General features: G+C 35.2%; 1 protein-coding gene across 2 annotated transcripts in view; it reads left to right on the top strand.

Moving 5' to 3' along the window:
* Positions 1-23,848, top strand: part of LOC142344504 (tyrosine-protein kinase HTK16-like) — a 102,960-nt gene that overhangs the window by 70,524 nt on the left and 8,588 nt on the right. For both annotated transcript variants that reach the window (XM_075396205.1, XM_075396203.1), the window contains 3 exons: positions 4,176-4,349; positions 7,805-7,960; positions 10,608-10,878. In XM_075396205.1, coding sequence (XP_075252320.1) covers positions 4,176-4,349; positions 7,805-7,960; positions 10,608-10,878 — 601 coding nt within the window. The remainder of the gene's footprint in view (positions 1-4,175; positions 4,350-7,804; positions 7,961-10,607; positions 10,879-23,848) is intronic.

Here is a 23,848-nt window from a genome sequence, read left to right as displayed (position 1 = left end):
CAAGCGTCTATCGCGGCTATTTTGCGGCAATCTGCCGGCTATGTTTCATTGAAGTAGTCTATTGTTTTTTAGTTTTCTATTGTTTTGGTGACAAGTAAGGGCTGGTGCAACACAGCAAGGGTGAATATCATGATGATTTTAATTTCTTAGTAAGGTTTTCAGTTCACTAAACTGACTAGGTTTCTTTTTTATAAAATTAAGTTGCTTGCATTTTTTTTGACAAAGTTTGATTGTTTGTTGTTTCTTTCGTAAAATGTATGTCATACTTTTATTTTCTCATATGAGGTTTAGATGAGAAAGAGCTGGTCAAACCCAGCAACGATTATCCCCTCGTTGATTTCGGTTTTAAAGAGCTTATGAGTTTAGTGAACCAAGTGGATTTCATTTACTTTTGCAAATTGGCTTTCATCTTTGCCCATGCGTCACATTTTGTTGTTTCTTGTATATGAAAAGGCTATCTCCTTCGTAGTTTTCAGTGTTCACATGATGTTTAGATGACGAGTAAGAGCTCGTAGAAACCAGCAATGGTGAAAACCTTGCTGATTTAATTTCGCTGTTGAGCATAATAGTTCAATATATCTTAACGGATTTAATATAATTTTCATGTTACGAAATGGATCGCTTTTTGTTCAACTATCACTTACTTTTTTCTCTCATATGAGTAGTCTGTCTTTTGAGCAGTTTTGTCATATGTTATTTAGATGACGAGAAAGTGCTTGTCGAATCCAGCCATAATGAAGACTTTGCTGACTTTTTATGGTGGGCTTGCCACTTCAATAAACAGAATGAATTGCTTTTTGTGATTTCATGAAATGGCCTGCATAATTGTCAGAGCTTTATCTTGTATTGTTTTTCTTTGAAGTAGTATCTTTTTAGTTTTCTGTTGTTTAGATGTCGAGTAATAGATGGTGCTACCCAGGAAGGGTGAAAGTTTTGCTGATTTCTTTTTCATAGTGAGGTTGAGTTCAGTAAATTATTTAGCTTTATTTTTAATTTGATGAAATTGCTTGCTTTTTGGCTGAAACAAAAGTGTTTGTTGTTTTTTCCATAAAATGTTTGTCTGACCTTCATTTTTTCATTTGAGGTTTAGACCACCAGAAAGAGCTGGTCAAACCCAGCAACGATTAACACCTTGCTGATTTCGCTTGTTAAGAGCCTATGAGTCCAGTAAATTAAGTGAATGTCATTTTCTTTTATTTCAAAGTGTCTTGCATCCTTGCCGATGAGTCACTTGTTGTGTTTTGTTTTTGAAAAGGCTATCTTTCACTGAGTTTTCAGTTTTCACATGATATTTAGATGAGTAAGAGCTGCGCGAATGCCGCAATCGTGAAATCCTTGATCTGATTTCGCTGTTTAGCTTTAAAGTTCAAACTTAACAGATTTAATATATTTTTACATGAAATGGATCGCTTCTTGTTCAAGTAATCACTTTTTTCTTTCATATCAATAGTCTCTTTTGAATACACTTTTATATGATGTTAAGATGACTAGTAAGTGCCGGTTGAAACCAGCCCTGATTCAAGTTTTGCTGACTTTGTTTTGGTGAGCTTATGGTTTCAATAAACAAAATGGATTGGCTTTTTGATTTCAAGAAATGGATAGCATAATTGTCAGAGATTTATATTGTATTGTTTTTCTTTGAAGTCTCATCTTGCTGATTTTAATTTCCTAGTGAAGTTATAGGTTCAGTAAACAAATTAGCTTTTTTCATCTGATGAAATTGCTTGCATTTGTTTTTGCCAAATTTGGATTGTTGGTTGTTTCTTTAAAAAAAAAAGTCTCTTTCATTCTTCTCATATGACGTTTAGATGACGAGGAAGTGATGATTAAACCCAGCAACCATTTACACCTTGCTGATTTTGTTTTTAAGTGCTTATGAGATCAATTGACTAAGTGGATTTCAAGTACTTTTATTTCAAACATGGCTTGCATCTTGCCGATGCGTCAGATTTTGTTGTTTCTTTTTATGAAAAGGCTATCCGACTCTTAGTTTTCAGTTTTCACTTAACTTGTTTAGATTACGAATAACAGCTGGGTGAACCCAACAGTGATGAAAAATTCGCTGGTTTGTTATCGCTTTAAGAGTTCCAATATTCTTAACGGTTTTAATTTAATTTTCATATGAAATGGATATTTTTGTTCAAGTATCACTCTTCCTTAATCTTTTCATGTGAATAGTCTGTTTTACAGTCTGTATACAGTTTGTCGTATGATCCTGAGATGACGAGTAGGAGCTGGTTGGACTCAGCCATGATAAAAATTTTGTTGACTTTGTTTTTTTTTGGTGAGCTTATTATGGTTTAAATAAACAATATGGATTGCCTTTCTTGATTTCATGAAATGGCTTGCATAATTGTCAGAACTTAACACTGTATTGCTATTGAAGTGGTCTCTTTTTTAGTTTTTTTGTTTAGATGACGAGTAAGTGCTGATGCAAACCAGCAAGGCTGAAAATAGTGCTGATTTCAGTTTCTCAATGAGGTTGAATTCTGTACACTAATTAGCTTTTTTTTAATTGAAATTACTTGAACATTTGCATGAGCTTCAGATTCCATTGTATGTTTAAGAGCTAAAAAAAACTTGGGATTGAATAAAATCTGTATTTGCTTTAGCGGATGAGATTAAGTGTACAATAAGCGAACTTTTTGGGTTAACTTTATTTTTCTTTTGAATAAATGGCTCGCATTTTTTGCCGAAGTTAGACATCTTGTTTTTTCTTTCATAAAAGGTTCTTTCATAGTTTCAGTTTTCTCATATGAGTTTGAGATGACAAGTAAGAGCTGGTGGTCAAACCATCAAAGTCATGCGTTTGTGTAGCGCCTCTTTTTTCTTTGTTATTTTCAGTTTTCACAAATGCTTTCTAAATGACGGAGAAGGAGCTCAGCTTAAGGGTCCAATAAACTAAAGGGTTTTATTCCATTTTTTCTTGAATTGGGCTACATTCTTGTTATCACTTTTTGTTGTTTTTTAAATAATTTATCGTTCTTCTTGTTGTTTTTAAGTTCCAGCTCTGACAACAGTTGTTATTGATAACCTCGCCAGTTTCAACTTTTCAACCATGTTTTATTCTGGTTATGATTGCAGCAATTTTTGAGCTCACTTTTTTGTAGCTTAGTTTTTACTATGATATTTAGATGGAGAGTAAGAGCTGCTGAAACGCCATATATGATGGCAATCCTTCTGAGACGAGAGTTCTGATGTTCTTGTTGATTCCTTTAAGCTCACTACATTAGTTGGATGAATTCTAATTTGAACTAAGAGCTGGGCGAATCCAGCAAGTATTAAGACCTTGATGATTTGTTTTTGCTTGTGAGCTTATGAGTACAATAAACAAAATGGATTCCCTTTTTGGGATTTCATGGAATGGCTTGCATATTTGCCGCAGCTTTACATTGTATTGTTCATTTCTTTGGAGCACTCCGTCTCTTTCAAATACATTTAGATGACGAGTAAGATCTGGGCAAAACCAGGGTTGATCTTGGTCGGGTTTTGCCGTTGATCTTGTGTGTAAAATAGACTGAAGGGATTTAATTTGTTGAATATTTTAAAATGGCTATGTTTTTCGCTTGATCATTTTGACTTCTCGAATGACCTTAACGCCCTCGGCGTTTTGGTTTTGCATGCTCTTTTTTTCCTTCACATGTGTCGGCGGCTGAACTCAAGTAAAAGCAGTCCACTACTAAGAGTCAACTGAAAAGTGCTCCAAAATTGTTTTATTTTTCACTTTTTTTTGCGGTTATAGTGGTATATAATAACATCTAATGACGTCATTTGAAGCCCCCTTTGTGAATTTTGTCCCCCGAGTGAAGCAGGCTGTAATAGATTTGAGCACTAGTAGTTTGAGAGCAATTCTTCCGACGTTAGTCGGTTATGTTTCATCATTGCTGTTTTTTTGCTTGCACTAATTGATTGCAACGGAATTAGTGCTTCCCTGTTCTGTCACGTTTGCCAATGGTCCTTCAAAATGATCTGTTGATCTTATTTTAACGCCAATATAAGTAAACTTCTTACCTGTTATGTTCTCAATTCAACTGTAAACTTTATGGCTAACTAAACAAGAAATTAAATTTTTAGATGGGGGGGGGGGGTGAGAGATGCCAGATCTGGCACCATCCGGTTTCTCTGAGGCAAGCTTTAGAATTTCTTCTCGGAGCTAACTTTGTTCAATGTTTAAGTGGCTGGTCCAAAGTGGAGCAGCTTTATTCGCAGTCGACTGTGATCGGAAGACGCCCCTCGAAGTGGCAAATGAGAGGTGCCACTCGGAGATTGTGGACTATGTGATCAGTCACAAGTTTCAGAGACCAAAGTTTCTTTTACCTCAGTTTCTTCATCCAGAGTTGTCGCGATACGTTAGTTTAAATAGGTTACAAAGTAACCTTGATAATAATGTTCAGTTTCGCCAAACCTATTGGTACAAGAGAGTATAATTACTCAAAGGTAATTGGTCAAGTAGATCGATTCAAGTAAAAGTGTATGAACTACTCTCAACCGGACAAAGTTGAGAAGAGGCGAGGACTAGTTGAAACGAAGTTCGACATTAATCAGCGAATTAAGCAATGAAATGATTTCTCTAGTTGTCTATAAACCACCGACCAAAAAAGCAATACGGAGTAGCGTCAATCTTCCATTTTCTCAGTAAAAAGTCAAGAAAACAGTTGAATAAAACTTTCGTGCTTTGAATTTAATGGTGCTTGATTAAAAAAAACTATCTAATCTACTCCTCCAGTACTGATTTCGACTTCACCTCACAATTCATATTTTATAATGTAACACTTCTTTTAATTCACCGAAAAGTCAGTAGAATCCACTGGGAGCGTGACTTTTTTTTGCTTCTGCAGCCTATTGGACAGGAAAATAGATTTAGTAGATGTCTTTGTTGACCCTGAAGTTATCACCATTTGTCAATTGGTTTTGAAATATAAAAATCAGTTATGGAATTTGTCTTCCACCTCATGATTATACATGTCTACTGAATTTTTTGAAGTGGTGTGCTGTTCACAAATGCTATGAAATGAAGTTCAGATAATAAAAATAATGCAGTGATTTTTCGAGTTGCAGCGGATGAAGTATAGGTTACGTTACTCTGGTTGAATTTCGAAGTGACTTCTGCAGTAACCTTGCTTAAAACACGGAACTTGCTGGTTTTATAATGACGAAGTCAGCTTCTGACTATTTATATACCCGGACCTGATTCTCAGAGCATCGCAGTGCTGAATCATGAATTTCCAGTTCTTCAATTTTACTCTGACCACAACTCTGATCATGTCATATTTCAGACTTTTCATTACAAAATTCCTAGTTTATAAAATTCTGATTAGTCTGTCGCATGGTAAATATCAAGTCTTTAAACACACTTCACGTCAAAAAAATCAAGTCTGAACACATTCTTCACATAGAAAAAATGAAGCCTTGAAATACATTGACATTTCTCTGCAAATAAGACTTTTAACTCTTCAAATACTCTGCAATTAACTCTCTCTGCAAATAAGTTTTACGACCCGTTTCGTGTTTAATGGCTTTCGAAATGAGCTAGGCAGATGCTATCTGCCAGCTGAAGTGAGGAGCACGTACAAATTGGTAAATGGGACCCAATAACATGTTTTTGCGATATTTATCAGGATGCAGGCACTCGGCTTGTTTTTGATTGTAATTTTTATATTGATAAAGTATTAAAGTATTACTTACAATGTTTATGGTAGTGTTGTCATCGTCATGCTTAAAAAGTGCAGCGTCCAGGATTTCGTTTTTATAGCTGCGAAGCTGTAAGCTGAGCGGAGTTATATTGCGGTGCTCTTGGTTTTTACAATTCAAAGAATTTGAATTGTATTGGGGCGCTGTCTTTTTTTTAAGATCTGTTCACACATTTTCACGATTTTTGAAGTCAAATTGGAGTAGTGATTTTGGTAACGCCGAAACAGGAAGTGGAGCGAAAAAGCGAGTGGTTTTGCGGCGTGGAATTTTTTGCTCTACATTTAAAGTAGAGTGAGAAAACGGTGTTTGAACAAAAATTCGCTTTCTCGCTAGTGGTTTTTTGTTCACATGCGGCAATTTCACTCTGATTTTTACTGTTTTTTTCAATTTTTTGGATCGGGTTTCTTAATTGTTTTCTCACTTTATTCAGAGTTCATTCCACGACTAGTTTTTTGTTTGAACCAGATTTCTTTCTCGTTTGTGGTTTCTGTTCACATGAGGCATTTTCACTTCAGTTTGTTTAGAAATTTTTTTGATCTGTTTTTTTTTTGGAAATGGTTTTCCCAATTTACTTATAGTCCGTTCCAGGTCCAGTTTTTGTTTTGTCAATTTTCCGAATTGTATGCCAGGACTTGTCATGCTGTGTTTGTTTAATTCGCTTGAACTTTTGATCACGTTCTTCGTTTTACTTAAGTCACGATTTTCACGTTTGACTTCAGATTTACTTCACTCACTGTTCAACTGAATGGATTTTCAATTTTTCATGGATTGAGTTACGCAATATAGTGAATACGGTCAAAGTCAAAGGAGCGAAATCAAAAGAGACGGGATAAAGCCCGGTCATTAATTCATTGAGAATTTTGTTATCAAAGTGCATTAGAGTTTGCTAGCTGACATTGGTATTAAGCTTATTAGCTTTATTTAGAAGTTGAATTAGTTTAGAAGCTGAATTAAGTATAGTTTTAGAATCCAAGCGAAACTGCACGCCCAATTAGAACACTTTTTTGACTCTGAAAAAAACGGATAAATTTCAGTCAAGTTGTCTCTTCTTTTTCTGTTTCAATCACGATGTGCAACAAGTGCGTCAACGGCGGCAATTTTCCGGCAATCTGACTGTTATGTTTATATGCTGGGTCTGTGTAATAACCTCTGTCACTGTCGACTTTAGGCATCTTATAACGTGCACGTGTATGTTTTAAGCAAGATATATCAAGTGAAAAATATTTGAAGCAGAAATTTATTTACTTTGATTATGCTAGGCTGGAAAAAGTCAGCAATCACGCTGTCTTCGCAACTAGCGCTGTAATAATGATTCCGTAGAGAACTCAACGAGCAGCAATGGGTTGAATGTGACCCCTCTTCTGTTTTAAAGCTTGCGTCAATACGAGACCTGCTGATTGATATTGAAGTTTTGATCTTCAAATTTAACCTAATTAAGGGAGATAAAATATACCGATTTGAGTTGAGAAAATGGGCGCTACAGCTGTTGTTTTGATGATAATTACAATCTTTTGTACCAGAAACCATTTGAAACTGGAGATATTTTTTTTCCTAGATCTGTTAGTAAACAAGATTCCAAAGCTGATCGGTTAAGTAAGATGCATTTTACCTCTTTTTAATGCTGCATTTTTACGGATGGTGTACACCAATGGACTTTGCTTCTGAGTTTGAAAAATGCTTGATCTTGAAACTGATAAGTTTGAAGAGATCTTTTAAATCTTTGACGGTTTCGAATAAACCAAATTCTCGGTCAATCTCCATAATTGTTTTAAATACAAGAGATGCTGTTCTTGAAAGCGTACCGTTCTCTGTGTTCCAATGGTGCCAAGAAAATTGGGTCGTTGAAGAAAACTCATGATAAGCACAGTAGCTTCAGTTGGGTAAAACGGTTGTACTTTTATACTCAGAAGTTATGCCTTTTTTGCAACTATTTCTATATAAAGTATTAGAACTTCTTATTTTAATTAGAAATTGAGTAACCTAAGTTATACAACTCTTGTAACAGTAACAAGGTTGTAACAGTTGGTTAAAAAGTCAGCTTAAAATGTTATTTGCATCTGAAAAGATTGTGGCAGTTCATTGTTTTCGTGGATTGAAAGTGTTCTGTTTTTAGCAAGCACATGATATCCTGAAGGATCACGGGGGCGAGGACGGGTTGTTCCTGGTGAGGGGGAGTAAAAGGTGTCTGGGCCCCGTTCTCTCTCTCATCTCCAAGAACAGACACCTCAACTATGAGATACAGAAACGCCTTTTCCAAATAGGAGACAAGGTCAGTTCCTGGCAAGGGTACCTGGTGAGACGTTTCTGAAGCTGAAATCTTGTAATAAAATTCTAAAATATAGGCTTCTGTTTTGGATGAAAAAGAACAGAAAATTTGCAAGTGTAAATAATGGATTATTTCAACACTTTAGTAAGTCTGAGTAGCATGTGCTATTTTCGGATAAAATTTATTAATCGTAATTTTAATTGCTCTCAAAGATAATATGTAACTATTTTTGATAGCCGCGTCAGCAATTCCAGGCGGCTATTATAGCGCTCCTAATTTTTTTACAATTCAAAGAATTTGAATTGTATTGGGGCGCTGTGTTTTTTTTAAGATGTGTTCACACATTTTTCATTGACTTTGATATTTCAAAGCGGGATATACAAGTAAAGCCCAGCGGGCAATAAGTTTCATTAGAGACACAAAGTGGGCTTTAGTAGTCCTTCAAGTGCTTAGAGTGGTGCAGCTGCTGGGATGGCCTTAATTTAAGGTTAAAAGGTCATTTTTAGGAGTTTTGGGCTCAAAATGGTGCAGGTGCAATTTCATGTTTTTTTGTGATTTTTTGAGTTTCTTGTTTGATTAGTCTTCGATTGAGTTTAAGGTCTTTTGCGAGACAAATTTAATTGTTTTGACCAATTTATGAGCTATATGTTTTGGTACTGCAAACACGCAAACTGATACTAATTTTTGCTATTGTTTTCAAGTTTTTCGAAAATGTTTGTCATTTTTGAGTTTTTCCTGCTTCAGGGGCCAGGGAATATCATTTATTTGATAAGAGGGCAATGCATAGTTTCTAGTAACGATGGATTGATCTTCAACATTTTAATGTCTCGAATTTCAGCATTTTTTCGATAAAATCTGCAATATTTTAAGGTTTCCTAAAGTTTTTTTTGTCAATTTTTGATATTTGTTCATTCCCAAGTGCCAGTAAACCTATTCCACGGTCTGATAGAAAGTTACTGCATGGTTGTTAGTTTCAGCTGTTTTGTTTTTCGACAATTAAATCTTTCGAATTTTAGAATTTTTTAGGTAAAATTTGCAATTTTCATTTTTTCTTTCAAATCATTCGTCTTTTATTCAGTTTCTAATTTTTTTCTAAGAATTATTGCCTATCGATCTTTGAGCCAATGAATTTTTTAAGGCTTGGAATTGGGTTGCTGGATAGCCTCGAAAGACACAGAAATGATTCTCAAGATATTAATATTACAATTTTTTGCAAAATTTCATTAAAGTTAGCAATTGATTTTTTTAAAAATTTTCGGTCATTTTCAAGTTAATCGTTTGTCAAGGGCCAATGAATTTTTTCAGGTCTTGCAGATATAATAATGGACCGATTTCAGAAACGAAAACAGTAAAACAGATTTTTGAAACAGTTATTCTTAAAGGGATCAAATTTTGCCTTAGAGGTAAAAGCTTAAGAGTTTTAGCAATGATTATTTTTTTGTTTAGATTGTTTTAGTTTCTCACCTTTTTGAGATGATTTTATTTGTGTTTTGGCTGGCCAGCTGTGTTGACGTGCTGGTCAAGTAGCATACTTCTAAGTTGTTCATTCAATTCTTTGAATTGTATTTCAGGACTTGTCCTGCTATGTTTTCTTACTTCGTCTAACAGATTTTTGTTTGGTCCTACCCTGACTTCTTGCAATTGACGTTTTCAATGACTGCAGTGACTTCTACTGCTTTGCAGCTAAAATTTGTGTTCGTGACGTCATTTCTGCTTTAATGTAAATTGCGTTACTCACTTCAAAAAATGACTTCTGAACTCACTTATGGAACTTTAATTTTTATGAACATTTACTAATTAAAGGTCAATAGTGTGCATCTAAGTAGTGCCAAACTTATATGCCCTAATTCCTGAGTAATACAATCTTGAGTTTTAATACCGAATATTAATTTTGAAAAAGCTCCATTAGGGCTTTTTCTTGTAGAGCAAATGTGTCTCATAAAAGTGACAATCCGAATTTAACCCAAAAAGTCTAGTGGTCTATTTAAAAGCTGGTGGTCGATCTGTCAATCTTATTTATTTAGTTGTTTCAATTCATTGTAGGCCACAAGCGTCTATGGCGGCTATTTTCCGGCAATCTGCTGGCTATGTTATAGAGCTGTTTACTTTTTATGCGATTTTTGTACGGCGCATGTTTCGTCAAAGTAATGTTACTTTTCAAGGGATTCTGATAACACAATCTGTAGTAGAACTCGTTTTCATTGAATTGTTGGAAGGAATTATTTTTCCTGTTTCTCAAATACCGGAGTTGTAAACGAAGTTTCGGATTAATTATATTAGTCCTGATGGCCTTTTTTATGCTTGATCGAGACTTTTGAGTGACTTTTCCTCTTGACTTTTCGTGATATAAAGTGCTCTCATTCAGAATTTAAGCCTGCAACTTAATTACCTTCAATATACTACCAAAAGTTGAGCAAAATTGATTTCATTTTAGATCTGTGCAGTGGTGTATAATGAGCTCTAATACCATCATTTCAATCCCAAAAGTGACATCATACCCATCCCGGCTAAAGGAAGGCATTATTGAAAATTGCCTCTCGTTTGAGAGCAATTCGGCCGATCTTGATCGGTTGTTTGTGCTGGTGGGTGTTGTTGACAAAGTCCCATTGTGCTCTAAAAATAAGCGCCTCTGTCATTCTGTGTGTTCTAGGAAGTTGAGATGTACGCAATAGACGACAGTCCATACTTCCCCTCTCTAGAACTCCTGGTGGACTATTTCGCCTCAGACAGAAGCCTCTCGGCCTTCAAACTGACCAAACCAGTGGGTCCTATCTTGAGAGAACCCTTGACTATCGATGCTTCCAGCTCTTCCGCATTACTAGCAGGGAGTAACAACGAAGAAGAAACGACGAAAGGTGTCGACAATGGCGGACTTCTTGCGCAGAATGCAGTCCTAATTGCTCCTGATGAACTTACTTTCGGTATGTATTTGCTTATTTTAATAAATTTTGCTCCATTAAGCCTAATCTATTGAATATAAGTAATAAAAGTTTCCCATTCAAACATGTAAGTTTCACGACTATAACCGAAGGTTAAACATTTACATGTAAATCCATATCACTGAAATCAGTTAGTATCATTTGACAAAATGTAAGGAAACTTCATATTTGGCTGTTCGAAAAAATGAGTGTCCCCACTTTTAGTTCAATGGAATTCTTTATGCTGTTTTTATCGAAAATTCTCTCAATCTATGCTTAATAGCCGCCTCAGCTTCTCAGCTCCTATTTTTTTTACAATTCAAAGAATTTGAATTGTATTGGGGCGCTGTCTTCTTTTTTAAGATCTGTTCACACATTGTCATGATTTTTGAAGTCAAATTGCTGTTGTGGTTTTGGTCACGCCGAAACAGGAAGTGGAGCGAAAAATCGAGTGGTTTTGTGGCGTGAAATTTCGTTGCTCTAATTTTTAAGTAGATTGAGAAAACGGTGTTTGAACAAAATTTCGCTTTCTCGCTAGTGGTTTTTTTGTTGACATGCGGCAATTTCACTTTGACTTTTACTGATTTTTCGATTTTTTGGATCTGATTTTTTTCTAAATGGTTTTCCCAATTCATTCATAGTCCGTTCTAGGTCTAGTTTTCAGTAACCGGCTAAGCTTCTTAGCCGGCTATTGTTGCGCTCCAATTTTTTACTTCCAATAATTTTTTTTTGGTTTACTTTTGTTCACAGCTTGTTCAACATTTTGCGTGAAATCTTTTTGACTTCTCTAGGCTAGTGTCACTCTTCTCTCATTCTGATAAAAGTTTTTAGACAGCAGTTGCTCAGCAAAGCAGCTCAGAGTCAGTAGCAGAATGCGAAATCAGAAATAGAAACCGGTTTTAAACCCATAAAGCCCAATTTTGGATGCCCGTTATTCGAACTTTGTTCTGATTTACCATCTCTATTGCTTATTGCTATTTACTAGCCCCTGTGTCGTCTCACTACGAAAGAGTAGTATTTTCAGCTCCAAATGACATCAAAATAGTTCGCACTTCAAAATTGTTTGTGTACAAAAATCATTTTTTTCAATAGTTTTTTCTCTTCTTCAATCACAGTTTTGGTTATGGGAATCAACGGTGGCTATTTTCCCGCAATTTGCTGGATGTTTTGTGTATTTATTGAAAATTCTTTGAAATGTACGTTAGGGCGTGTCCTATGCTTTTTTCGCTTCTTCGAACTAAAATTAATGCTTTACCTTAGTTCTGATTGATCAACATTTTGCTTGAAATCTTTTTGACTTCTCTAGGCTAGTTTCGCTCTTCGGTAACTCTGCTCAAAGTTATTTTAGACAGCAATTGCGCAGCAAAGCAATTCGAAACGAACAGAGGCAGTACCAAAAAACGAAATCAGAAAAAAATAAACCCATTAATCCAAATTTCAGATGCCTGTTGCTCAAACTTTCTTATGTCTTCGCTACCATCTGTAAAGCTTATTGTTATTGTTAATAGCTCATGTGTTGTCTCACTATGAAACAAGAGTGTTTTCAACTACAAAATGACATCAAAATGGTTCGCACTTCAAAAGGGTTTTCCTACAAAAATCTTTATTTTTCGATATTTTTTGTCTTTTTTTTTCAAACCCAACAGTGGTTAGGGGAATCAAAAGCGGCTTTCCGGCAATCTGCAGGATGTTTTTATAATTAATAGCCGCCTTCAGCCTCTCAACGGCTATTATTTACGCGCTCTGCTTTTTTTAAATTTGCTTTACCTTTTGATCACGTATTCGTTTTACATAAGTCACCATTTTCACGCTTGACTTTAAACTAACTCACTGTTTCAGCTGAATGGATTTTAATTTTTTTCGTGCATTGAATTTAATTTAGTGAATATGGTCAAATTCAAAAGAGTGAAATCAAAAGAGACGGGATACACCAACAAAAGCCCGGTCATTAAGTCATAGAGCATTAGTTTATCAAAGTTCAATAGAGTGATTAATAGCTGACACTGTTATTAGGCTGAACAGACTTCAGTTTAGAAGCTGAATTAAGTATAGTTTTAGAATCTAACAAACTGCACGCCAAATTAGATTACTTTTTGTTACTGAAAAAAATTAGAAAAGAATTCAGTCATTTTCTATCTTTTTAATAGCCCCGAAGCTATAGGGGCTATTATTGGGGACAGCATGGTTGGTTTTTTAATTGGTTGTCTCCATCGATGGTTCGTGAGACCTGACTTCTTGGAATTGACTTTTTCAATATCAATGATCTCTACTGCTTTGCAGTTGAAATTTGTGTGCTTGACGTCATGTTCTGCTTTTATGTCAAATGCATAACTTTCCCCACTCAAAAAATGACTTCTGAACTCGCTTAATGAACTTTCAATTTTATGAATATTTACTAATTAAAGGTCAATAGTATGCCTCTATGTAGTGCCAAAAGTATATGCCCTAACTCATGAGTATTAGAGTCTTCAGTTTTTTTTATTTCGAAGATTGATTTCGAAAAAGCTCCATTAGGGCTTTTTCTTTATAAAGCGTATTTTTCTCATACAGACCCAATTTTGTCTCCAAATGACAGTCCGAATCTAACCAAAAGTCTAGTGGTCTATTAAAGGACTGATGGTCAATCTGTCGTCTATCTTATTTCTTCAGTTGTTTCAATTCTTGGAAGGCCTCAAGCGGCTATTTTCCGACAATATGCCGGCTATGTTTTCTTTTTGTTTCAATCCCTATTTGCATCAAGCGCGTCAATGGTTGCTATATTCCGGCAATTTGCTGGCTACGTTTTCTTTTCGAACCCGTTGATCTTGTGGCGTGGTAGTTTATTTCATTTTTGAGCTCTTCGGAAAGAGCGATTTGTCGTCACAATAAAAGCGATTTGTCACAAAGTTTTTGTTCTTCTGTTCCATTTAATTTATAAGCGGCCTGCACTTTTTAAAAGTTACTGATGATCGCCAGTGTGTTAAAACTGTATAAAGCTTGATTAAACTGAACTTTGTAATGAGTGATAACAGCAAAACATCAAATATTATGCGCATATAGCAAACTCTTAAGTCCTGATTATTTGTCGATTTATACGCTGTAAATGTTAAGCCAAAAAAGTTTCTAAAAATTTCCGTTGAATGAAAGATGAAAGAACGATTGATTTGAATGCTTTCAACTTCGTCTCTATAGTGACGTGAGAGCTTACAGGGTATAAGAGTGAATAACTACGGCCGTAGTATGCCGGACAATGTCCAATTTAGTTCCAAAATTGAATTTGGAATCCAGATGAATTTCTAGATATTGGCTGTTGCGAACAGCTCTTAACTTTGTTTTTGGATCAATTATCCACCATTGGTTAATTTTTGCTCGTAAAAGAAAGTAATTCTGTCTCATCAACGTTTAATGTTAATTGATTTTCTTGCAAGTAAATATCTGGTTTTGTCAATTTTTTTATTGGCCGCAACGTGATTGCTATATTGACCTTCTCTTGGTTTTTGTTTTATTTCGTCAAGGTTTTTTTGCAACCATATCACATCACAATTCCTTCAAATCTGCTTTTTTGCTCTTTCGTTCATGCAATTTCAACTAAATGCGATCGTGACGTCATTTTACAATCTTAGTTGAAAGACTTTATTGATTGGCGTAATTAGATTTTTTTCACACGTGTCTTAGCTCAGGCTCAAAAATGACTTCCTCGCTCAGAAATTGACTTTGCTTTACTTTAATTCAAAGAGCTAAGGTCAAGTGAGTGTTTGTCACTCTAGTTGAAGGTCATTTGAAGCAGCAATAAGTTAAACTTATTCTTAGTCAAAATATAACATCTATCTCAGCATTTGAAGTTTCTTTTTGGTGCGTTTGTTTTGCTATCTTCGTGAGATCTGCGAAGCTATTCGTTCTACTTTGTTCAGTGATCTATAAAGCACCGTAATGAGTTTAGTTGTTAGTTCCACTCACAACTTGAAAATGGTGACCACTTCTTGTTAGTGAGTCTAAGCGAGTGCAACTGCTGTGAAAATAGTTCAGTACTGGATTCGTGAAAGCATCTCATACAAGCAATATTTGAGTGGTAACAATTATGGCAACTGGGTTAAGCGCTCGATCTTGATATCTCTTATGACCTGTTCACTTGTTCTTTCGTGTTCCTCGAGGATTAATTTTCTCTAGCCAAGTATACGTTGAACAAGTAGAGCTTGTGAAGCAATGTCCAACTTACCTTATGCTGAACAATTTACATGAGGTTGCTCTCCCGCAACCTTTTAGCACTTGTGATTTCTGCTATTTTAGTGTTGCCATGATTTTTGTAGCAAATAAATAAAGTTTTATAGTTTTTTTTGCATTCCAATAAAAACATTCTTGGAATCCTCCATAAGGTGTTTTGTTTAACAGCTCTGGAACGAAGTATGAAGCATATTGTAGTCGTGTCTCTTATGTAAAATTATTGTTTGATCGTTTTTGACTTATCGAGCGACTTTTACTTTGCGGTATTCTCGACTTTGCGGTATTCAAATTGCTTATATACGCAAATTTAAGCGGATGAACTCAATTGGCGGCAGTTTACTACTGCGAGTTTTATGGAAAGTGCGCCAAAATTGTTTTTCTTGGTTAATAGCCGCCCTCATTTTCTCAGCCGGCTGTTATAGCGCTCCTATTTTTTTACAATTCAAAGAATTTGAATTGTATTGGGGCGCTGTCTTTTTTAAACATCTGTTCACACATTTTCATGATTTTTGAAGTCAAATTGGAGTAGTGATTTTGGTAACGCCGAAACAGGAAGTGGAGCGAAAAAGCGAGTGGTTTTGCGGTGTGACATTTTTTCGCTCTAAATTTAAAGTAGAGTGAGAAAACGGTGTTTGAACAAAAATTAATTTCTCGCTAGTGGTTTTTTGTTCACATGCGGCAATTTCACTTTGATTTTTACAGTTTTTTTCAATTTTTTGGATCGGATTTTTTTCTAAATGGTTTTCCCAATCAATTCATAGTCCGTTCTAGATCTAGTTTTCTGTTTAGTCAATGAAAGTTCTTTGAATTGTACGTCAGGACTTGTCCTGCTATGTTTTTTTTTACTTCGTCAAACAAAAAAATGTTTCGCTTTACCTCATTTTGCCGCTTTTTCAACATTTTGCGTGAAATCTTTTTGACTTCTCTAGGCTAGTTTCTCTCTTCTCACATTCTGCTAAAAGTGATTTTGAACATCAGTTGCTCAGCAAAGCAATTCAAAATGAACAGAGTCAGTATAAAAATTGAAGTCAGAAATAGAAACGGGATAAACCCATAAAGCCCAATTTTAGATGCCCGCTATTTGAACGTCGTTCCTATAAGTATTAGTTACCTCTCTCTAATGTGTTACCTCTCTAATTAGTTACCTCTCTCTATTAGTTACCTCTCTCTAATGACTTAAAAAACGTTTTTGTTCAAAAATATTTTTTTTTCAATATCTTTTCTTTCAATCCCAATCATGCTTATTGGAATCAACGGCGGCTATTTTCCGGCAATCTGCCAGGTATGTTTTTAAATTTTAATTGTGTGTAATAACCTCAAAACTTCATTTGATTTCCTCCGGTCAAGACCCTGATTTCCTCCGGTTCCCCCCAAGCGCCCCCACGCGACGGACTGAAGTAGTTTACAACAGAATCGACCCTTTCGGTTGTTCGAGAGCAATTTGTGCAAAATTAGTCGGTTAAATTTTTCACGGGTGCTTCAGCTGGTACTCCTCTCAATAGAGTTGAGTGCAAGCATACGGGTGGTTGGCCCGTTTTGGCGCTTGATTTTCATACAAAAAGTTAAGTACATTCTAAGAGTTCATGCTTTTTCTGATGATTGAATGATCAGAAACAGTCCGATTATATTATGAGCAATTTGTGGAAAGCTAGTCAGCTGCTTTTTGGTAATCATTAAACTACCGCCAATGCGCATCATTGCTTATATTAGCTACTGGTTGTTAAATTAGTGAGTTGACGAGTGCTTTGTTATTGCACAGCGTGAAAGGTTTGATTTTAAAACTTGATTCAACGTCCTCAGTTTGTCATCAGATTTGAGTTGTTGGAACTGCAGTTAATCGTTTTCTTGTAATTTTAATTGGTGTTAGTAACTGTTCTACCTACTTTTATCTTATTTTAGTTGTTCTTTCTCAGTTTTAGATGGTTCGGCGAGTTTCTGATTTTGAGTCTGATCTGAAAGCTGAAGCATTTAAAAATTCACGACGAAGCAAACGAAATGTTCAGGAACAATGTAATTTTAACCTAAATTACACAAGGAGGCTCGGTAATGTGCGTTCGCACATAATGTTCCGACCCAGCTCATCCACATTCTTGGCGTAATTGGCTACCAAATGAGGAAGAGATAGAAAACTGTCAAAAACATACATATCGTTCAACAAACCACTAATGGAATAAAATAATGCCACCTTAGAAGGCCGATGAAAATTGCTGATAGGACTACTAGAAAAGACTATCATAAAAATCCAATAACAAACATTAATCTCGACCAAAATTCGATGTCTATTTAAAAAAGTATAATATAACTCGCATCAGATTAAAGCGTAAAAAACAAATCATCCTTTGCTTCATAAGAAAAGATATGGGACCTATCTTCAATGCGACTGGTTAACAGGTTGATAAAAAAAAGAGCAAAAAGGGGCGAATTTCAAAAGTTTCTATTATGAAAAACAATAAATTACAAAATGATTAAAAACATTAGATATTAACTGAAATCACGATAATGTTCATTTATATCCATAGATAGCAATTGAGACCTCTCGTTATCCAGTTTACGTCATAAGAGTACAAAAAGAGGGAAAAAAGACCGCAAAATTGAAAAAATCAAACTTTGCGCGAAAAAGGAAGTGAAGCCATTAAAACCACGATTTTGTCACTAAGAACATTAAAAATGTTCAATTGCGCAAATTGTCAAAGCCAAGGGGAACTATCATTGATGTTATGACTAAAAGAAAACAATCCTATAAAATGTACAAATAAGTAAAATTCACATTTTTTTAATGAAATCTCGTGCCAATATTTGACACTGGGACCGTTAAAAAGACTAAATTACGTTTCACTGGAAAAGGGTTGTGACCTGTCTTAACAGAGACTAAGCTACAAATTGACCAAAAATTGTTAAAAAAACTGGTGATGCGGCAAAATCCAAATATGTTTTTGAAACAAATATTTTCAACAGTCATAACAGATATAAGATTTCAATTAATAGGGGTGGATTATTTTGCAACACTTTTTGCGCCTGTAACAGTTAGAACAAGGCGAAAGAATACAAAATAACAAATATAGGCAGAAGCCAAAGCCTGACAAACAATTTTACGACATCAGTTTTGAAGGCACTATGATTAATTATGGGATGTTATCTGCAGGAACTATAAATATTCTATTGATAATCTGAATATTAAAGGGTCTTCCATATAAATGGACTACGTAGAAATGATAAAAAGAAACCGAAAATTTGAACAGCATCGGAAACTCGAAAAATTTATGAAATTAAACCGTCGAAGCCGTCAGTCCATACATTTAAGCAAAAGAGAAATCACTGTCTGGATCAATAAAAATAGGCGAAAGTTCGTACTAAAGAGGATGAGTTACACAATGAGAAAATTGAGAGCAAAGAGAGGACAGTTGAAATCTTATAAATTCTTTTGAAATTCCTTAAAACAATTAACTAGAAACAATTAGTTGAAATCGTTAGGTTCCTAAGAAGAACCCATTGGGGAAGCAAACGTCTTGGGTGGGGAAGCAATTTAGACCAATTTTTGTCAGGTATTTGTCGTACCATATCATGAGAATTGTCTCAGCCCATAAAACGTAAATTATTCTTCGAAAAGTGTTAACATATTCAGCTGCCCCTTTTTCAACGCTGAGCATTCTTTCAACACTGCATTTTTTTCAATTGGAGCTGTCAATAAAGTGACAATTCGACAAAGAAACAACATGAGCCTATAAAATGTGCAATTATAATTAAGAATCAATTAAAAACTCGTCGTATCGAAACCAAGAAACCATTAGTTAAATTTAAAACCGTTTCAAACTTTAATTTAAAACTCGCGGGAAATGTGTTTTGGGCGGTTTTTACTAATACTACGCCAGGAGTGCAGAGAACTAAGATAAAATAGTGGCAAAGTTCGAAAATTCACCGACATTGTCTTAAAATAAATATATTCATAGTCATAAGAGACATTAGATAACAACTGAACGCATTGTCTAGGATCACTTATACCGCTTACAAGAGCCAATTAGATCTTTGATTGAGGAGACTAAGTCATTGGACTACAAAAATTATAACAATTGAAAGCAGAACATAAGAGGTCCCATAAAATTTTACGAGAAATTTTGCTCAAGGCCATAAAAACCATGAGCTTAACTCTGCAACCATAATATGTTCTTCGGGTCTCTTTTTTGTAAATATTATTTGTCAATATTTGAGCCCTGATATTCGTGTCAGTAAATAACAGAAAAAACAACAAATGCCGAAATATTAAGGAGCCATGGTGCAATCAAGATCAGCCCTGATATTTCTGCGCGTCTGAGAAAACACTTAACTGTTCCAAAGGTTGCATACATCATTTTTTAGACAAAATTTTTAAGTATATCAAAAAATAAATAATGCTTTTATTATAATTATCGAGTTTATTTGCAACAAAAAACTGTCAAAATTGTTATTCCCAGAAGCGCCTGATGCCAGCGAGAGTATAACTAGCTCTCTCCTTGAGCTTAAGAAGGATACGTACGCAGTTTTTAGGTGTCGTCGTATAAGTTTAAAGAAACTGGGCTAAAATGCATATTTGGTCCCGTTTTTGACGAAATTCTGAATTTTGAAAAATTTAGCTTAAAATTTAGCCAAAACATTCGGATCGAACAATTCAGCAACCCTCCTCGATCTTTGAGGATTACACCCATAACACTACCGTTAACAATTTTAACTAATTTTAGCAAAATTGGCTGGCAAAAAAATTGTCGAAAAATACGGCAAATGTGAATAAAAACAACGGAATTCCGTCTACTAATCACCGAACTTAAAATCTCGATAACCCTGTAAAAAACGGAATTCAAAAAATCTTTTAACTCCATATTATACGATGCACGGGCTTACTAATGATGTCACTCACAACTCTCTTCGATGATTATATCGATCCGCCAAATTTGACAATAGTTCCTCCAAAATTGAAACATTGTGGCCTTTGTTTCGGGAGGGCTGCATGGAAGATCCACATGATTACAGACCAGTTTACTGCAGTTTTTTTGTTGCGGTATTTTGGAAATGATTAACTATATCCCGGCTCCTTTTGCTAACTATATGCGGCATTCAACGGGGTATCGATCGGTTCAGAGCTCTGTGTCCAGAATCCAACTACAAAACAAAATTGAGGCAATTCTACTTTTGAAAAATATCGGGTATAGCTTTTGTTTGTAACTTATTTCACAAGCATTTTCGCTAGCTGTTCAATAGTTATCTATTTTTTTCCGAAAAAAACTAAGTGTCATTTTAAATGCGGATATAGACATATATTATTCTACGAAAGATTCTTTTAGAGCTGTGACAAATGATTATTCATTTTCAAGCCACCATCTATGGCCTACCTTGGAATTTCTAAAGAAAATGTTTACAAACCGTGTTTTTGAAAAAAAAACGTTACCTTTTAGTTTCTCTCAAATCAAGTTTTAAGCTATTATTAATTGCTCTCAAACGAAGTTTGCAGCAATTTTATTAGTCCTGTTGGTCTTTTTCATGCAATTTGTCGCTCGACCAATTTTTCGTCTGACACATTTGACTTATCGTCCTTAAAATTGGGATAAACAGGTAGCGCCTAGAGGACATTAAGTTCCAACAGAGGCCCTTAGCAGCGTTTAGTAGTCCTTCAAGTGCTTAGTGTGGTGAAGCTATTGGGAAGGCCGTAATTTAGGGTTAAAAGTGCATTTTTAGTTTTTGAGACCAAAATGCTGCTATTTTTTGTGTTTCTCGTCATTTTTCGAATTATTGTTGGACCAGTCTAAAATTGAGGCTGGTTAAAGTTGATGAAGGTCTTTTGCAAGACAAAAATTTTTTTGACCTTTTTAAGAGCTATATGTTTTGGTAATCCAAACAAAAACACGTAATTTTATACTAATTCTCACTATTTTTATACAGCTTTTTGAAAATTTTTTGTAGTTCGAGTTTTTTTGGCCCCAGGTGTCATGGAACCTCATATAGGGTTTGATAATAGGTTACTGCATAGTTTCTAGTAGTAATGGAATGGTTTTCGACTTCTTAACATCACGAATTTTTGCATTTTTTTGATAGACTTGCTTTTTTTCAATTTTTTTCGACATTTATCGTCTTTATTCAGGTTTTTTTTCAGCCTCCCGGGCCGGAAAATCTCCGTTAGGGTTTGATAATAAGTTTCTGGAATTTTTTTTCGGCCATTAATTAAGTTTCAACTGTTTAGTATCACAAATTTTGAAAACTTTTTCTCAAGTTTTTAGTTTTTTGCCATTTTTTTAAAAGTTTTTCTGGCCTCAAGAGCCACGGAACCTCCTCTAGATTTCGATAATAGGTTACTGAATAGTTTTTAGTGGTAATGGAATAATTTTCTTTATTTTAACATCATGAATATTTGAATTTATTTGACAAAACTTGCCGTTTTTTTCTTATTTATTATCATTATTCAAGTTTTTCCCGACCCAGGGTCCAGAAAACCTCCTTAACGGTTTGATAATAATTTACTTAAACAAATTTTATTTGACTTGGAATAGTTTTCAATTCTTAAAATCGCAAATTTTAGCCATTTTTGATAAAACTTGGATGTTTTTTTTTAAATTATTTTCGTCATTTTTAAGGCTTTTGTATCGTAATGGGCCACGGAACCTCCTCAAGAGTTTAATAATAGGTTACTGCGTAGTTTCTAGATGTAGTGGAATGTTGTGATAGGTATTGATAACACGAATTTAAGCAGTTTTTGTTTAAAAATATTTGCAATTTTTTTAAGTTTTTGATTATTTTCTATTTTTTAAATTTTTTAGGCCCCAGGGACCTCCTCAGATGTTTGATAATAGGCGGCTACCTAGCTTCTGGTGTTAATGGAATGTTTATCAACTTTTTAATGATTCGAGTTTGAGCAACTTTTGATAGTATTCAATTTTTCGGAAAATAGTTATGTTCCAAAATTTTGGATCTTTATGAGCCAGTGAAACAATTAAGACTTGAAATAGGGATACTATATAGCTTCTTGAGACAATGAAATGGTTCTGAAGATTTTAATATCACGAATTTTAACAGTATTTCAATAAAATCTGTTTTTTAAGTGTGTAGCAATTATAATAATCCTGTTGGACTGTTTTGAATGCAATTTTTTGCTTGACTGATTATTCTCGCTTGACCCAGAGGGCATTAGGTTCTCTTGGAGCCTTCCAGCTCACTAGTCTCAAAGTATAAGATTTACAGAAACTGTTTTGGATACTTGAACTTATGGTGTGAAGGCGGTTCTTAGAGGTTGCACCCCCCCCCCCTCGTTTACCCCCCCCCCCCCCCCCCCCCATAATTTTGACGTTTGACACGTGACTTAGCTCTCTCAGTTGCAACTGAATGGATTTTAAATTCTTTCGCGCATTGAATTACGCATTGTAGTGAATACGGTCAAAATAGCAGATAAAGCCTGGCAATTAAGTCATAGTGCATTAGGTTATAAAAGCTCAATAATTGCTCTCAAACAAAGTTTGTTACAATTATATTAGTCCTGCTGGTCTTCTTCATGCGATTTTTCGCTGGACCGAGTTTTCGTCTGACCCATTTTACTTTTCGTCCTCAAAAATGGGATAAACAGGTAGCGCCCAGCGGGCATTTAGAGCCTTTCGCTCACTAGTCTCAAAGTATGAGATTCTCAGAAACTGTTCTGGAGACTTATACCTATGTTGTGAAGGGCGGTTCTTCGTGGTTGACGCCCACACATTAGCTCACCTCTTCGCCCCCCCCCATACCCACCCCTGCACATAGTTCAAGCCGTAAGGGCCCCGTGCACCCCAAGGATCCCCTACCACCGTTGCCCCCCCCCCACTGTTGCACTACCCCCCCCCCCCCCCCGCTGCGCTCGCCTCACGCCCCTTCGACCCTTCAATTAAGCTTAAACTAGCCTCACTTAACCTTGGCTAGCTACTGACAGAGCCAAGCGCTCGCCGGTCGTTTGAGAGCCATTCGCTCGACGTTTGTCGGTTATGGTATTAATCCTGTGGTCTTTTTTTGCAATTTTTCGCTTGACCGATTTTTCGTCTAATCCATTTGACTTATCGTCCTCAAAAACGGTATAAAAGGGTAGCGCTTGGAGTGCATTAACATCATGAATATTTGAATTTATTTGACAAAACTTGCCATTGTTTTCTTATTTATTATCATTATTCAAGTTTTTCCCGATTCAGGGTCCAGAAAACCTCCTTAACGGTTTGACAATGATTTACTTAAACAAATTTTATTTGACTTGGAATAATTTTCAATTCTTAAAATCGCAAATTTTAGCCATTTTTGATAAAACTTGGATGTTTTTTTTAATTATTTTCGTCATTTTTAAGGCTTTTGTATCGTAATGGGCCACGGAACCTCCTCAAGAGTTTAATAATAGGTTACTGCGTAGTTTCGATGTAGTGGAATGTTGTGATAGGTATTGATATCACGAATTTAAGCAGTTTTTGTTTAAAAATATTTGCAATTTTTTTAAGTTTTTGATTATTTTCTATTTTTTAAATTTTTTAGGCCCCAGGGACCTCCTCAGATGTTTCATAATAGGCGGCTACCTAGCTTCTGGTGTTAATGGAATGTTTATCAACTTTTTAATGATTCGAGTTTTAGCAATTTTTGATAGTATTCAATTTTTCGGAAAACAGTTATGTTCCAAATTTTTGGATCTTTATGAGCCAGTGATACAATTAAGACTTCAAATAGGGATACTATATAGCTTCTTGAGACAATGAAATGGTTCTGAAGATTTTAATATCACGAATTTTAACAGTATTTCAATAAAATCTGT

Source organism: Convolutriloba macropyga, chromosome 8 (assembly GCF_964194025.1).
Source record: "Convolutriloba macropyga chromosome 8, txConMacr16.3, whole genome shotgun sequence".
NCBI classification, from domain to species: Eukaryota; Metazoa; Xenacoelomorpha; order Acoela; family Convolutidae; genus Convolutriloba; species Convolutriloba macropyga.
Note: the sequence above shows the minus strand (reverse complement) of the source record. Positions and strands in the feature narration are given on the sequence as shown.